The sequence below is a fragment of the Arachis hypogaea genome, chromosome 3 (genome assembly GCF_003086295.3).
Source record: "Arachis hypogaea cultivar Tifrunner chromosome 3, arahy.Tifrunner.gnm2.J5K5, whole genome shotgun sequence".
NCBI lineage: Eukaryota > Viridiplantae > Streptophyta > Magnoliopsida > Fabales > Fabaceae > Arachis > Arachis hypogaea.
Window position 1 is genome coordinate 5,045,326 of NC_092038.1, and position 16,328 is coordinate 5,061,653.

General features: G+C 28.0%; 2 protein-coding genes across 2 annotated transcripts; both read left to right on the forward strand.

Annotated features, from left to right (window-relative positions):
• Window positions 1-1,019: 1,019 nt before the first annotated feature.
• On the forward strand, window positions 1,020-3,430 carry LOC112771893 (probable caffeine synthase MTL2). The gene is made up of 4 exons (XM_025816731.1): window positions 1,020-1,130; window positions 2,267-2,473; window positions 2,606-2,845; window positions 3,056-3,430. Exons 1-4 carry the CDS (start codon window positions 1,020-1,022, stop codon window positions 3,428-3,430), a joined length of 933 nt encoding a protein of 310 aa, XP_025672516.1.
• A 7,088-nt stretch (window positions 3,431-10,518) lies between these two features.
• LOC112789001 (S-adenosyl-L-methionine:benzoic acid/salicylic acid carboxyl methyltransferase 1) lies at window positions 10,519-13,948 on the forward strand. The gene is made up of 4 exons (XM_025830699.3): window positions 10,519-11,142; window positions 11,254-11,658; window positions 12,353-12,592; window positions 13,540-13,948. The coding sequence occupies exons 1-4, from the start codon at window positions 10,993-10,995 to the stop codon at window positions 13,912-13,914; spliced, it is 1,170 nt and encodes a 389-aa protein (XP_025686484.1). The 5' UTR covers window positions 10,519-10,992; the 3' UTR covers window positions 13,915-13,948.
• The last annotated feature ends 2,380 nt before the right edge of the window (window positions 13,949-16,328 follow it).

The following is a 16,328-nucleotide window of genomic DNA, read 5'->3' on the forward strand; positions in this document are numbered from 1 at the left end:
TGTATGTGTAAATTAATAAATTTCATGTCAATTCTTAAGAAATGTTTGAATTAAAAAAAATGATAAGTTTAATATTCAATTTAATCATTACAATTTAGTCGTAACCAATAAAACATCTAAAAAATAGCAGTTATTCTTACGTTATAACTCTATAAAAAAGTATATTTTTCTTATAAAAACACGAAGATAAAAAAAGGTAAGCACATATTCTTTTCTATAAGAATATTTTTTTATTAACTTGAGTGTTAAAATATCTTTTTATAATATTTATATTCTATATTCTTAGTCGCTAAAATATATATTTTTCTTTTATTAACTTGAATGTTAAAATATATTTTTATAATATCTATATTCAATATTCTTTTCTTAGCAGCTAAAATATACAACCCTTAAAAAAAAAATATAACTTCATCCAAATCGAGTAATATCTATCTCAAATAACTTATTGAGGAAGTATAGGGAGTTAATGGAATATTTGTACAATGTATACAATAGAAGTTTAGATATGTCCGATTCAGTATTAGAGATATAACCATTAGTGTTACCTTTTCCCATCCGCTTAAGCTTTTGAGATGAGTGGTTTCATGACATAGTATCAGAGATCTAGATCTGAAAAATCAAGAGTTCGATCGAATTTTTTGGTGAACCCCAAAATCAACTTAAGCTTTTGGGATGAATAGCTTCATGACATAAGATGTTTATTATCCCTAGTATTCGATCAGTGATGTTCATTTTTTAACTCATATTGGACAGTAACAATATTGTTGAGAACTCTTTTAAGTTTTTAAAATTACAAAGGTGGAGCACTGAGACAATATCCCAAATGGATCAAAGGTAAAAAAGAAAATACATTAAATAAAATATTGGTGGTATGTCCTCTGTTATTGACAAATTGCAATTTTATTTATTAAGTAAGTCCTTTCATGTGTATATAATTTTAAACTTTGTCTTAAGATTAGTACTATACATATGTGGTGTATGTTTTAGACTTTGATCATAAATATTTGAAGGTGCCACCAATGGCAACAAAGAAAGCACCTCACTTAGATGGAGGAATGGATACACAGCAAGTCCTCCACATGAATGATGGCATCGGAGATAATAGCTACGCTAATAACTCTTTGTTACAGGCACATAAATATTATTATTATTATTATATATTCTCTCTATTTCTCTATAAACTTTGTTCATGTCCCAAACTATTAGGCACTTGGTTAATTACTTGAACATGCATCTTTCTTTTTTTAGTCAGCTCTAAACTGGTCTCTATTTTTAATTATAATATTTGTTTATTAGCTATTACTTTTTACCTACCCTTTTGAATTGTATTTATTTTTTAACAAGTTTAGAAACTAATCGTTCTCAAAATTTGAAAGTTTTTTATACTAACTAACCACTAACAAAAAGAAAAAATCAACTCCTAAGGTGGCTACTTTAAAAGTTTATGGTCCAATATAAAATTTTACTATTTTTTTCGTCTCTTCTTAATACGTCTCAAGTTCAAGCTTAACTTTTTTTTTAAAGAAGAAAAAGTATAGGTAGACAATGAAAATATTAAACAATATAAACAATAGATATATTGGATGTTTATTTTACTAGTGTATGAAAAGTTATTTTAATATTAAAATTTAGAGGGTTAATTTGAAAATGTAGTGTGTTTTTATTTGATTGATGATTGTTCATGTCGTTCAATATAATCATTATTCTCTTAGCATTCCCCTTTAAAAAAATGTATGATATGTTTAGTTTGTATTTTGTTATTTTTATTTTTTAGGATTTTATAAAGAATAATGAAATAGCAACAAAAACAAGCGAAGAAAAATCTATTTTTGTTTTCACTTTTTATTTTTTACATAATTTTAAAATAAAAATACTAAAATTAAAAACAGAAAATAAAAACGAAAATCATATGCACATTTTCACATAGAGCTATCTAGTTCCAGAATGATATAGTTGTAGAAGAAAAATATCTTAATTGGGAGTACTAGTCCAATCGATCATGAATGTTGGTGATATTATTATCATTGTTATGTTATTAGACACTAATATATGAATATAATGTTGACAGAAAAAGGTGATGATGAAGGCAAAACCCATATTAGAGGAGAATATGACGAGACTATAAAGTATTATTCATCCTCAGTGTTTCGTTGTGGCTGATTTAGGATGTTCTTCAGGACCCAATACTCTTTACTTGCTATCTAATGTCATCAACATTATTGATACTGTTACTTGTAAATTGAATCTTAAACTACCGGTTTTTCAGTTTTTCTTGAATGATCTATTTGGGAATGATTTCAATAGCATCATTAAATCACTCCCTCAATTCTTGGAAAGCCTAGAAGAAAATAAGGGACATAATTTTGGTCCATGTTTTATTAATGCAACTCCTGGTTCATTCTACAAGTGGTTATTTCCTGATAATTCCATACACTTGGTTCATTCCTCTTATAGTCTCCATTGGCTTTCTAAGGTAAGGCCAACATGATTTTGTAAATTGAATAATAACAAATTAAAGTTACATAATACTAGTACTTAATGGAACTAAAATCACATGCTATATAATTTTACTGTCATTAATTATCATGTTTGTTTTGAATAATAGGCTCCACAGGAGTTGGTTAATAAGGAAAATGCACACTTAACAAGCACAAGTCCTCCAGGAATGCATAAAGCATATCTTGAACAATTCCAGAAAGACTTTAAATTGTTTCTGAAATTACGTTCACAAGAAGTGGTGGCTGGAGGTGGAATGGTTCTCACGTTATTCGGAAGGGACAAAACTTGTGATATCAGAACTGCTTGGACCATAATTGGCACAACACTCAATGACATGGTCTTAGAGGTAATTTTGGTTTGTTTAAACATTATATTATAAGAAAAATTTTAAATATTTCTAGAATATTAGTATTTATGATATATGATCCCACAAATACTTAAATAGTATTATGTAGGACTCAAAAAGAAATGAAATTAAAACTAAACATTAGAGATGCTCTCGATATTTTAAAATTTTGCACTATATAATAAGATGTTGTAATGGTATTTGTTGTAGAATTTGATTGAAGAGATAAAATTGGAGTCGTTTAATTTACCATTATATGATCCAACAATAGAGGAAGCTAAAGAAGTAATTGAGGATGAAGGATCTTTCACCCTTCAAAGGTTGGAATCTGTGGTACTGGGTTGGGATGCCAACATAAATGAAGATGTTGATGATGAGAAGAATAAACTTGATCTAAATAAGAGGGCACAGTTTATAACTAAATACACTCGAGCTGCTACAGAACCCCTTTTGAAGACACAATTTGGAGAACAAGTCATGGACGAGTTCTTTCTTCGATTTAAGAACAAGATTTTCCAATTGATGATGGACGTTGAAATATTGGAATTTCCTAATCTTATAATATCACTCATAAAGAATGCTTGAAGGAATACACAAGAATATAGTCATATACTCATATTATACTCGTTATTTTTTATATGTCTTCTATTAGGATCCCGCTAGGGAGACAATGAACTATTTGTACAATGTATATAATGGATTATTGAGTTACAAAATGAATATGATATCACTCTAAAACCATGTCATGATACCACTCATCCCAAAAATTTCAGTTGATGAAAAAAGGTAACACTAATAATTATATCTCTAATATTTCATAAACCTCCATTGTACACATTGTATAAATATTTCATTGGCTCCTCGTACTTTCCCTATTATTATTAACCAAGTGTCGTAGTGCTCCCAAATTGCCACGTGTTAACATCATTCTATGCCGATAATATGGGTTAATTTCTCCTATAATCATAATTAAATTTAAATAATAAAATTTACAAATACAATTATCGCTAAATTTATTTTTTCGATATTTGTTTTTTAATAAAAATTATATTGTATTAAAATAATAAAAAGATATACTCAAATATATTTCTAAAAAATTTTGTATCGAATATTTTTGTTTTCAAGATAATTTCATTACATTGGAATTCCTAAAATTTATAAAAGTAAGATATATAGATTATTTTATCACATTTTTTATGACTTATTTGTTTAAGTAAAAACAACGAATCTAACTAAAATATAGACTTATATATCTTAATTTTATAAAATTTAAGACCTGAAAGCAATAAAAAATTTTTATTTTTTAGAAACAAAAATATCCGATGCAAAATTCATTAAGGACTTATTTAAATATATATCCAATCAAATTTAATAATTATATATTAATGTTTTTTAATATATAATAAATTGGGGACCTAACCAAGGTTCTGAAAATCGAACCGGTCATCGAACCGCTTTAGGCATTGGTTCATTGGTTCATAGGTTCAACCGATTTAACTGTGGTTGAACCGTAAAAATCGTTTTATAATAAAATAATAATTAAAATATAAATAAGCACATGAAAATATAATTATAGTCTAATCTAAACTTTAAAATATCATTCAAATTAAAAGTACTACATAAACCAAATGTTATAATCTCATTCAAATACAAATTCAAAGTTCAAAAGTCAACAAACAACCAATCAAACATAACATAGCAGCATCAAAATGATCCAACTTTGTCATCAATCATCAAAATCCTCCATAATTTGCTGCAGATTTGCCTCATTGATTTCATCACCTTCATTTCCACTACTTGGACCAGAAAAAGCAAGTGGTGCAGCATAAAATGTACTAGTACTACCACCACCACCACCTTGATCTAAATCAGCATCAATCTCATCTAAATATTATCAGGTAGGTCTTGGTTGATACTTTCTTCCATACCTAAATATTACCAGCAATCCAACCCAATAATCTCAACTCTCAAGTTCACAATAAATGAACAAACAACATCTAAATTTCAAAATCAGAGTATACAAACAACTGAACAAGTACAACATCTCAGGTTCAAAAAATTCTTATAAAAGAAATGTCACAAGTGCACATTAATTATTCTTACAAAATTCAAAACTAGTGGTACAATTTCTTATAAAAGAAATGTCACAAGTGCAAATAAATAAATGGAGATGCTCAACAACAACTGGCACACAATTAAAAAAGAATACTCAATGAATTGAAGAACTGAACATAATATAATGTAGCCATTCTTATCTTTAATTTGTCGATCCAACCACAATTTTAATTTTCTTAGTCCTCACTCTGTTGTACCCTCAGAAAATGAGAAGCATTATTTCAAAACTTGTTCTTATTATTTTTGTAACTGTAACACTTGATTATCATGTTGTGGAATGCCGCACTCTTAAGTCTTAACACTCTGAACAAGTACAACATCTCAGGTTCAAAAAATTCTTTTTTCACAAAAGCATCACAAAATTAGTTCATATTTCATCACAGTTTCATGACTTTCATCACAGTTCACAGAGTTCACAGTTTCATGACTTTCATCACAGTTCACAGTTCACAGTTCATCAGAATCAATGAAATCACAAAATCAGTTCATAACACCTTCAGAGAGTAGAGACTCAGAGTTCAGTTCATCAGAGTTCAGTTCATCGGAATCAATGAAATCACAAAATCAGTTCATAACAGTTTCAGTTTTCAGAGAGTAGAGACTCAGAGTTCAGTTCATCAGAGCACAGTTTCATCAGAATCGGATTGCATCACAAAATCATGTTCATAACTAAATTAAAAATTACCTGGAAATGAGGAAATCTGTTGCTTTCTCTCAGAGCTCGAAGGACAACGCTTCTCTACTGCTTTCTCAGAGGCAGAGCTCAACAGAGGTGACATGCGAAGTGGCTGAGGGCGCGACGGAGCTGAGCGCGCGGCGGAGCTGACGGCGGGAAGGTGCTGACTGCGCGAGGTATCGGAAGGCGCGACGGACCCACGGCGCCAGGGAGCTGACGGCGCGACGCTGGTGACGGCGTCACCGTGCTGAAAGCGTGACGGAGGTGAGTGCGTTGAGGTGAGTGCGACGGCGGTGAGTGCGTTGAGGGCCTCCTGGATTCGTGGGTAACTGGGTGGTGTTCTGTTCTGTGGGAGGCTGGAGTTGAGAACTGAGAAGATGGAGGAACGAGGAAGTGGAGGCTGCGAAGGAGAAAACTCAGAAAAGGGAATTAGGGTTCCCTCAGCACAAAACGGCAGCGTATTGAGGCAATGTTAAAAAACCGGCCGGGTCCCGATTCGGTTCGACCGACCGGTTCGTCGGTTCAAGTCCGGTTTTCAAATCTTGCGGTTTTTCTTATTATTCGAACCGCTACAGTGACCGGTTCACGGTTCGACTGGCCGGTTCGAACCGATTTTCAGAACATTGGACCTAACTCTCATATTTAAATCAAGTTTATTGTTTTCGTCATCAACACTTCGTTTATGTCGACAGTTTGGAGCCTTTGAAGAGTGAAGTCTCATTCTTCAATTGCAAATTTCATATCACCAACAAAGTTGCATTCAACTCACATGGTTAGCTTGCTCAGTAAGTAATTAGACTCTAGTTAGTTTCATCATCAACTTGCATTGCATATATATATATATATATATATATATATATATATATATATATATATATATATATATATATATATATATAATGGGGAGTGTTAGGTAAACAATGACATCTTGAACAACATGAACAACCACCAATCAAATAAAAATACACTATACTCTAATTTAATGTTACTAATTAAATTTAAAATTAATTTACTCTTTTAACTCTATTAATTCACATTATTCACACATTGTTCAAAAATATTGTTAGTTACCTATACTTTTTCATATATACAAGACTACCTAGCTACTAGCTACTACCACATCATCCCAACTCTCATAATTTTTATTTTAATTGATGTTTTTATTTCGTTACAATTTTAGAAGAAGAAAATACGAGGAGCCAATGAAATATTTATACAATGTGTACAATGGAGGTTTATGAAATATTAGAGATATAATTATTAGTTATGAGCTTATAATTTTTTTTTTTTGACCTGGTTATGAACATATGATTAATGACACTGCTAAGCAAATTTTTGGTTTATGGGCCGGTTATACCAGACTCAGTCATAATGGGTCATAGTGGATGATACTTCATATCATACCCAATAAAAAACAATTAACAAAATGTAAAAAAAAAATATTATTCTTATTAATATGTATATTATCTATTCAATTTTTATAAGTAAAAAATTTTATAAATGATTGATATGTTTTAATTCTTATACAATAAATTTAATTAATATATATAAAAATTAATAAAAAAATTTTAAACGATTCCTGACAATTGGGCTATGCTAAACATCCAAGTATTTTTTTATCCAAGTTTTATCCAAGTAGGTCCAACACCAATAAAAACTACTTTCATTAAAAGGGCGTCATTACACGCGCTTATCTTCTTCTCCTCTCCTGCGATTCTTCTTCTTCTTCTTCTTTTAAATACATGCATATGTCTTCTTCTTCTTCTTTCAAATTCATGTATACTTCCTCCTCCTCCTCCTTCTTCTTCTTCACGCTCTTCTATTTCGTTATCGTCGTCACCAACAATATCAACATTTTGCTAATGGATTATTTTTTCAATCGAGTTGAATGGAATGCAACTGTTAAATTGAATTGAATTGAATGGACACAAGTGTTCTGAATCTGAATTGAATTGAATTGATAATATCTAAATTGCAGACACAGGTGTTTCAAATTTGGTTTTATATAATGGATTATGTTTCATTCATTCAGTACAATACAATTGTTTCACCATGAGTGCATATTCTGTTCATTATACAGAAAGCTATTTGAATTTGATTTTACATAATGGATTATGTTTCGTTCATTCAGTACTATACAATTGTGTACGTATTCGGTTCATTATGCAGAAAGCTGTTTGAATTTGATTTTATATAATGGATTATGTTTCCTTCATTTAGTATTATACAATTTTTTCACTATAAGTACGTGTTCAGTTCATTATATAGAAAGAAGTTTGAATTTGATTTTATATAATGTATTATGTTTCATGCAGTCAGTACTATACAATTGTTTCACCATAAGTACGTGTTCGATTCATTATGCGGAAAGATGTTTGAATTTTTATATTATAATGTATTATGTTTCGTTCACTCAGTACTAAACAATTGTTTCACCATGAGTATGTGTTCGATTCATTATGCAGAAAGATGTTTGAATTTGATTTTATATAATGTATTATGTTTCGTTCACTCAGTACTAAACAATTGTTTCACCATAATAACATGTTCGGTTCATTTCTATTCTACACAATTCAAAACTCTTCCTTCTCACATTCTACTGCTTCTTTACCAGGGAGAGAAGGAGGAAAAGACAAAAAAATACCGCAGCAACAACAACAAAAGAATTACGATAAGAAGAAAACACGTGAAGAAGAAGGAACGCGAAAAAGAAGGAGGAGAATGAAGAGGAGGAGGAGAGCAAAGAAGAAGGCGAAGAAGAAGAAGACGTTTCGTGCGTAAATAAGCGTGAGAAGAAGAAGCGTGGGGAGAAGAGACGAAGAAGAAGAGAAGAAGTGTGAGGAAAGAAGAAAGCGAGAAAAGCTGTGACCTAAAATTGCTTGGATAAACTTGGATGCCAAAATTGCTTGAATATGGAGAATATCTGTCACAATTATCCCAAAAGATAATAAGATCTCTAACAAAAGAAATTCGTTATTCTAACTGGTATTTAATAAATAGATTAACTAATTAACATGTCGCGCACATTCCATTAACTCAAAAAAGAGATCATTCACAAAAACACTAAAGAATCTACATAGTTAAAAAAAAAAATTAAAACCTCATTATCCTTCAAAAAGGTTATCAAATGACGGGTATTCACTCTTACACTATGTTTGGTTTGATGAAAAATAAATAAAAAATGATATTTTTCTTTGTTTGGTTATTAAAGAAAATAGAAAGAAAAATTCCATCACAAGCAAGAGAATAAGAAAAAAAGTGCTATACTTTTATATTTTCAATACTACCCTTAATTATATTATTATTGACAAATATTAATATAAATTTAGTTTTAATATATTATTATAATGGAAATTTATATTTAAATATTATATGTATTAGATAAATAATTTAAATCAAATATATAAAATTATAATATTTTATAATATTTATAAAATATAATAAAATATGAATAAATAAAAATATTTATATTTTATTTTATGATAAAAGTATTAATATAATTTTATATTATTATAATTTTTTTATTTTTTTTATTCAGACAAAAAAAATTATTTTTTTTATCTATTTTTTATTCATTCAAATAACATATAAATAACTGAATTTTTTATTTTTTTTTATTTTATTTTCTTTTATTTTATTTGCCGCATTCAAACAAAATGTTAGGGAAGAAAAAAGCATTGCATCAAGTTACATTATTCCATATAATAATAATTTGCATTAAAAACAAATTTGGTATATCCGTATATGGCTTAGCTTCTATTATTGACAATTTGCAATATCATTTTAAGGAAAGTCCTTTCATATTTCATGTGTGTGCATTTTGTTTTCCAATAAGGACGCATGAGTTGACAGTTGCGTATGTGTTTGTTTAATTTCACGTGATTGGTTGATTCCTGCTAAATATACTAGAGTACCACCCGCGCTATTCACGTGGCTATGTTTTTTATTTGATATAATTTTATCGAATTTAGAGTTGATAAAAATCTCAAAAATAAACTTCGTCATTATTTTAGATTGAATCTAGGTCAAAGCGAATTTAATTTTATTCGACTCATAAATACCTTAAGAAAATTAAAAGAGATATATATGTTTTAAATTTATTTTAATATTATATTATATTAATTATAAATTTATTATTTTATTTTTAATCACACTTGTTGAAATTAAAAAATAGATCAAAGAAGTATCAAATTAAAATTTATAGACAAATTTAAATTGGATACCAATTTTTCGGTTACAAATTTTTTTTATAAATAAGTGCATCATAAATAAATTTTTTTATAAATCATTGTTCAAATTTAAAAGACCCAATTTAGACCCCGTAATGTTTATATTTCATTAGAACTAATATCGGATTAAGATCTAAAAAATAAATTTAGTGTATATTTAAGATCGAGTCTGAATAAATTCAGATTTATCCGGCCATAAACACCTCTAGGTACAACCATGAGTATTACTTCAAAATACTAAAACGTCTGAATGCTGAAGATATGCTATGGCACTCCTAACTATAAAATTCAATTTAGAAGAAGTATAGGGAGTTAATGGAGTATCTGTACAATATGTACAATGGGGATATAAGAATATTCGATTCAATAGAATATCAGATGTTTATTATTTTTAGTATCCGGATGGTTATTCTGGATAATACGAGTTTATTGTATTTGAGAAATTAGTAGTATTTTATTTTGAATGTTCATTTTTTAACTCATATTGAACTAAATAATAATCTATTGTACACATTATACAAATACTTCATTAGCTCTCTTCAATTTATTATATTTCCAAATAATATCATTGTATCGTATGTGGCCGATGGTTGGCTTACCACATGTAGGAGGCATTGACTTGTATATTTGATTATCGTGCTACTTATTCTTTTATTTAAAATTGTTATTGAATTCAATTTTTTTTTCTTTGAAACTAAATGAAACGTGTTAGAGCTAAAAAAAATTCATAACATTTCTTGTAACTGGTTGTCTTTGTTATTTGTTGTTTATACTTAAACTATAATTCATGTCCTCTACGCCGAATACCATTGAGTGTATTTATTAGTCTTATTAAACAAAATTGTTAATTGATGTTAAAGAAAAGTTTTGGGTATTTTTTTTATACCGATCTAATATTTAACACGGGTTTATCCTCCCTAATAGGATTTTTAATGATTAATGTTATATTTTGTAGCACTCGCTCTAATTGTTCCTATAATAATTCTTTTGCAAAATAAAAAAATACGATGCACAAATTCAAAGCGGTGGAAAATTTAATTATTCATGTTATAATTTCTTTATATTATGAGTCCGCCCAATTTCAATTCCTAACAATAGAGAATAAATAATGTATTTAAAGACAAGAAATGCTTCAGTTTGATCATATTGTCATTCCACAACATCAAAGAAGACAAACATTTAGGAAGAGGAGGAATATAATGGAGAGACAGCAAGTGGTCCTCCACATGAACCATGGCATGGGAGATAATAGCTATGCTCATAACTCTATCATTCAGGTACACAACATAATCCCTTTATTCTCTCAAATTAAATTTGCTTATGCCCATTCATGATTGACAATGATAAATATTAACATTCTTATATATCAATATATATAATTTTAACAGAACAAGGTGATGAGGGAGGCAAAACCCATAGTAGAAGAGAATATCATGAGGTTACATACTATTATTCCTATTCATTGTTTTAAGGTGGCTGACTTAGGTTGTTCTTCAGGACCAAATGCTCTTCAATTGGTATCTAGTGTCATCGACATTGTTGATACTACTACTTCTAACTTGAATCTCGAACCACCGGTTTTTCAGTTCTTCTTGAATGATCTATTTGGGAATGATTTCAACAGCATCTTTAAATCACTCCCTCAATTCTTGGAAAGCCTCCAAGAAAACAAGGGACACAAATTTGGTCCATGTTTTATCAATGCAACTCCAGGGACATTCTACAAGAGGCTATTTCCCAATGATTCCTTACACTTTATTCATTCTTCTTTTAGTCTTCATTGGCTTTCTCAGGTAAGAACATATGCACCAAAGCGACCTAATCCATGTTATTTACAACCAAAATATTATATAATATGTAAAATATATAGCACTTCAATTAAAAAGTTTTGTTTCCAAACATAGTTTTATCTCTCTAGAAATTTTGTAAATTCTATTTTATTTTATTTCTTTTATTTGTATTTGGTTGCATACTTACACTCCTAATTAAATATTTAAAATATTTAATTTTATATATGTTTCTATAAATTGAGGAATAATACTGAATTAAAAATCACTAAATTTTAAATTAACATAATTATTTTGTCAGCCTTTATAATTTCAGTAAAATTTCACTTAGATCTTTACAAAAGTTTAAAAATTTGTAATTGAATCTATATATATCAAATAAAAAATTTTAATTAGAAATATACACACTTTTTTTTTTACAAAATATTCTTGAAATATACACATTTTTTGTATTTAATTGATTTAGGATAATTGTATAATGTTATGAAAGTAAATATTCTAGAATTATTGTGCTCGTTTTGAAAGATATTAAGTAACTAAGTAAACATCTAATTACTTTTTCATCTAATATAAACATTTAATTAATCTTTTTGTAAAATTATAAGAAGAAATAGAGTAAGTAAGCCTTTAAAATTTTATTCGACATAAACCGCATGGCATATAAATATATAGATACTCATATATTCATGTTTTTCAACAGGCTCCTAAGGACTTGGGTAATAAGGAAAATGTACATTTAACAAGAACAAGTTCTCCAGCAATGCACAAAGCATATGGTGAACAATTCCAAAAGGACTTTAAACTATTTCTCAAATTACGTTCACAAGAACTGGTGCCTGGAGGTGGCATGGTTCTGACTCTAATTGGAAGGGACAAAACTCGTGAAATCAGAACTTCTTGGAGCCTACTTGGCACAACACTCAATGACATGGTCTTAGCGGTACATTAAATATAGGCAACTACTCCCATGAAGATGGCAAAAACATCTTCTCATGATGATCCTTGTTCAAAAAGTGTAACTTATTTATTTAGCAACATTTTAAATAAAAGTAACACTTTTACTTCAAATCAAATCAAGCCCTACAATCTATCATCCAATGGTCAAAATGATGTATCTTCACATGATGATAATCATTAAATCTTCATTGGAGTAGCCACCTTAAATATAACCTACTGTGTGTGTGTCTAATATATATATATATATATATATATATATATATAGGGTAAATCATCAGAACCGCACCTGATTTTTAAAACATTGACAAAAATATATTTTATTTTTAATAACAATAAAAATATTTTTAAATTATTTATGTATTTAGTCTAAAATTTTATAGAAATATTTAAATAACTATTTAAAAATTATATAAAAAAATTAGATAAAAATTTAATTTCTAAATTTTTTATTTTTTCTTAGCTATTAATTGAAATAAATTATAAAAAAATCTATTTAACATAAAATCATCAAATTTTAAGAATAAAAGTGTCAAAAATTTGTATCAAAATTCAATCTTTAAAGTACTTTTTGAGAATACATATTTTACGTTGGTATTTTTATCGTATTTTAAAATGGTTTGGAGACACTTTTGTTGTTAATAAAGTGGAGGATATTTTTTTAACATATTCGAAAATTGAAGACATTTTTAGTAGTTTATATATCCAAAGTATATATATTAGCCAGTAGTTAGACAATAAAATTTTAAAGTGTAGGTTAAAAATATAAAATTAGACTATTGAGCTAAAAATTTTAGATTGCTAACTAAAAATGATGGATAATATAAACTAAAATTACTACTCCTTGATATTATTCAAACTACAAATTTTGCTCTTTACAATTCGTGTTTGAAGTTTCTCTAATAGTTGTCACTATATTATTTTGGTTTGTAGAATTTGATTGAAGCTACAAAATTAGAATCCTTTAATTTACCATTGTATGACCCAACAATAGAGGAAGCTAAAGAAGTAATTGAGGATGAAGGATCTTTCACTCTTCAAAGGTTGGAATCTTTCGCATTGGATTGGGGTGCCAACATAAATGAAGATGTTGTTGATAACAACAATAAACTTGATCTCAATATGAAGGCAGAGGTTACAACTAAATTCGTTAGAGCTGCATTAGAACCTGTTTTGATAGCACAATTTGGAGAACAAGTCATGGACGAACTTTTTCGGAGATATAAGAATAAGATTGTCCAATTAATTATGGAGGTCGACATATTAGAATTTCCTACACTTATAATGTCGTTGATAAAAAATGTTTAAAGGAATGCAATAACATGTATTCTTTTTTCGTTCATTCTTATTTCTCTTCTTGAATTATATAACAAAATAATTATTGTGAAATATCTTTTGATCTTTTAAATTGAGGAGTTATTATTTGGCCTTAAAAAAATTGTGAAAAGAAAATTGGAGACACAATGTTATTGTAATTCCTCTTATTTTGAATTTCTAAGTTTTTGAGTTTGTCATTCCTATAGCGAAAAAATAAATGTACTTACAATTACAAGGATTTCAACGCTTGAATTGGCATGGATTACAAAAGGCACTAAATTAAAAATCATATTTTAATTAACATACATACGTATTTAGTGGTTAATTTTAGGGCATATCTAATATAATTATAAAATAAATTAGTGCTTGTTGTACCTAACAATGAATTAGCACTATAAGAGGAGGGCAGTTTGTGAGAACCAACAACGAATTAGTTGGAGGCGTAATTTGCCTTACCTTAACGATCTATTATTTTCAATTCTCTCTTCAGAATTTTCGAGAAATAATTTGCTCAATTATAACATGAAAGTGAGAGCATGGGTTATTTTTTTTTTTTTTTGCATATGACACTTATATTAGTGTAACGCATGGTTATGGATTTCAGAGGAATTTTACAGTGTTGTGATAGTGTTTAGGTGTTGTGAAAAAATCGAATGATCCGATTCTATGTACGTAAGAGATGACACAAATTGGACCGTTTGATTTGTGTCTAATTTTGATTCTGTTTGTAAAAAAATTGGACGGAGTGATTTCATGAAAGGAGATGAGATGATTTTGAGCCAAAGAAATCGGACCCAACGATTTTAGGATTGCCGGTGAGAAATCCAGGAAGTCGGGCCTAGAAATTTTTTGGAGATAAAAATTTTTTTTGGCGGTCAACTACAAAAGAAATGGTCCGATTTTAGTGTTCAAAAAATTTTTAAATTGGACTAAGCGGTCGAACGGTTCGATTTAAGTTTCATAAATACTCAAACCAAAATCGAGCTACCAACCAACTTTCTCATCTTCTTCTCACAATTTTGAATTCTCTGAGACTCGAAGCTTTCTTTCACATCTTTTCTATTCCATCATGGATGATAGAGTAAGATTAAAAATGTATTACCATGGCCAAATTTCATTACAAACATTTGAAAGAGTAAAATTTGTGTGTGAAAATCCATTAGATATTGTGATTCCATTCACACTGTCATTTGAAGAATTAAAAAGTATGATTTGGGAGAAGATGGATCCTCAAATACGTAGGGAAGTGTCATGTATTCTGTACAGATATCCTGTATCTATATTTGGTGGGTTTGTCCAATTTCAAACAAAATACGTAACCGATGAAGCGAGCATACAAAAAATGTTTTCAGTGTATCTTAAAAATCGGTCCCATAAACATAGTCATGATTCCACATTAAACAAATATAACCTTGTTTAATTAACAACTTAAATTTATCATACTCACATTTTCATGATCACATAACCAGTAAAATATTATCATGTTAACAACTATATTATTAACTACTCAAAATACACTAACTTTAATTTACAAAATATTCACATCTATATTTTTTACACTCTAACGGTTATCAATAAATCTTAAATATAAATCTAATTATTTTTAGATGCATTAAAAGTACCCATTCTAATGTCTAAAATAATATTATTTTATCATAACAACTCTTATTCCTTATTTTATATTTATATAGCATTAATAATAATAATAATAATAATAATAATAATAATAATAATAATAATACCTCAATTAAGTAAATATCTATTCTATTCTATTTTATATATCTTCTATATTATACTCATAATAATTATTTTATTATCATACCCAGATCTTAATAAAAATTATTACTACAATAAAATTATTTATTACAAACAATTAACACTAATAATTAATTTATTTATTATCACACGTTTAATCTTAATGAAACTTATTACTTAATATTCTTATAATAATAATTAATTTACTTCCACATGGGTATATAGTAAGAATTATTATTACAACAATCTATTAATAACAATAACTAATTTATTATCATGCATTATCATAATCTTTAAAAAAATTGTTATTATACTAATCTCTAACTAACAATATCACTAGAATTATTTTACTACTAATCTCTAATCTCATTATTATTTTAATTAAATTAAAATATTTAAAAATTATTACTACGTTATTTTCTAATACTATCAACATTAATAAACAACTAATCTAATATTATAACTGTTATTTTAGTTAAATCAAAATCATTAAAGATTATTATTATTACGCTAATCTCTAATATTATCTCTATAATAAACTATTAATTTCTAACATTGTAACTATTATTTTAATTAAATTAAAATGTTTAAAAAAATTTACGTAATTAAAATGATCAAGATAATTAGTAATGTAGAGTTTCGGACGATTA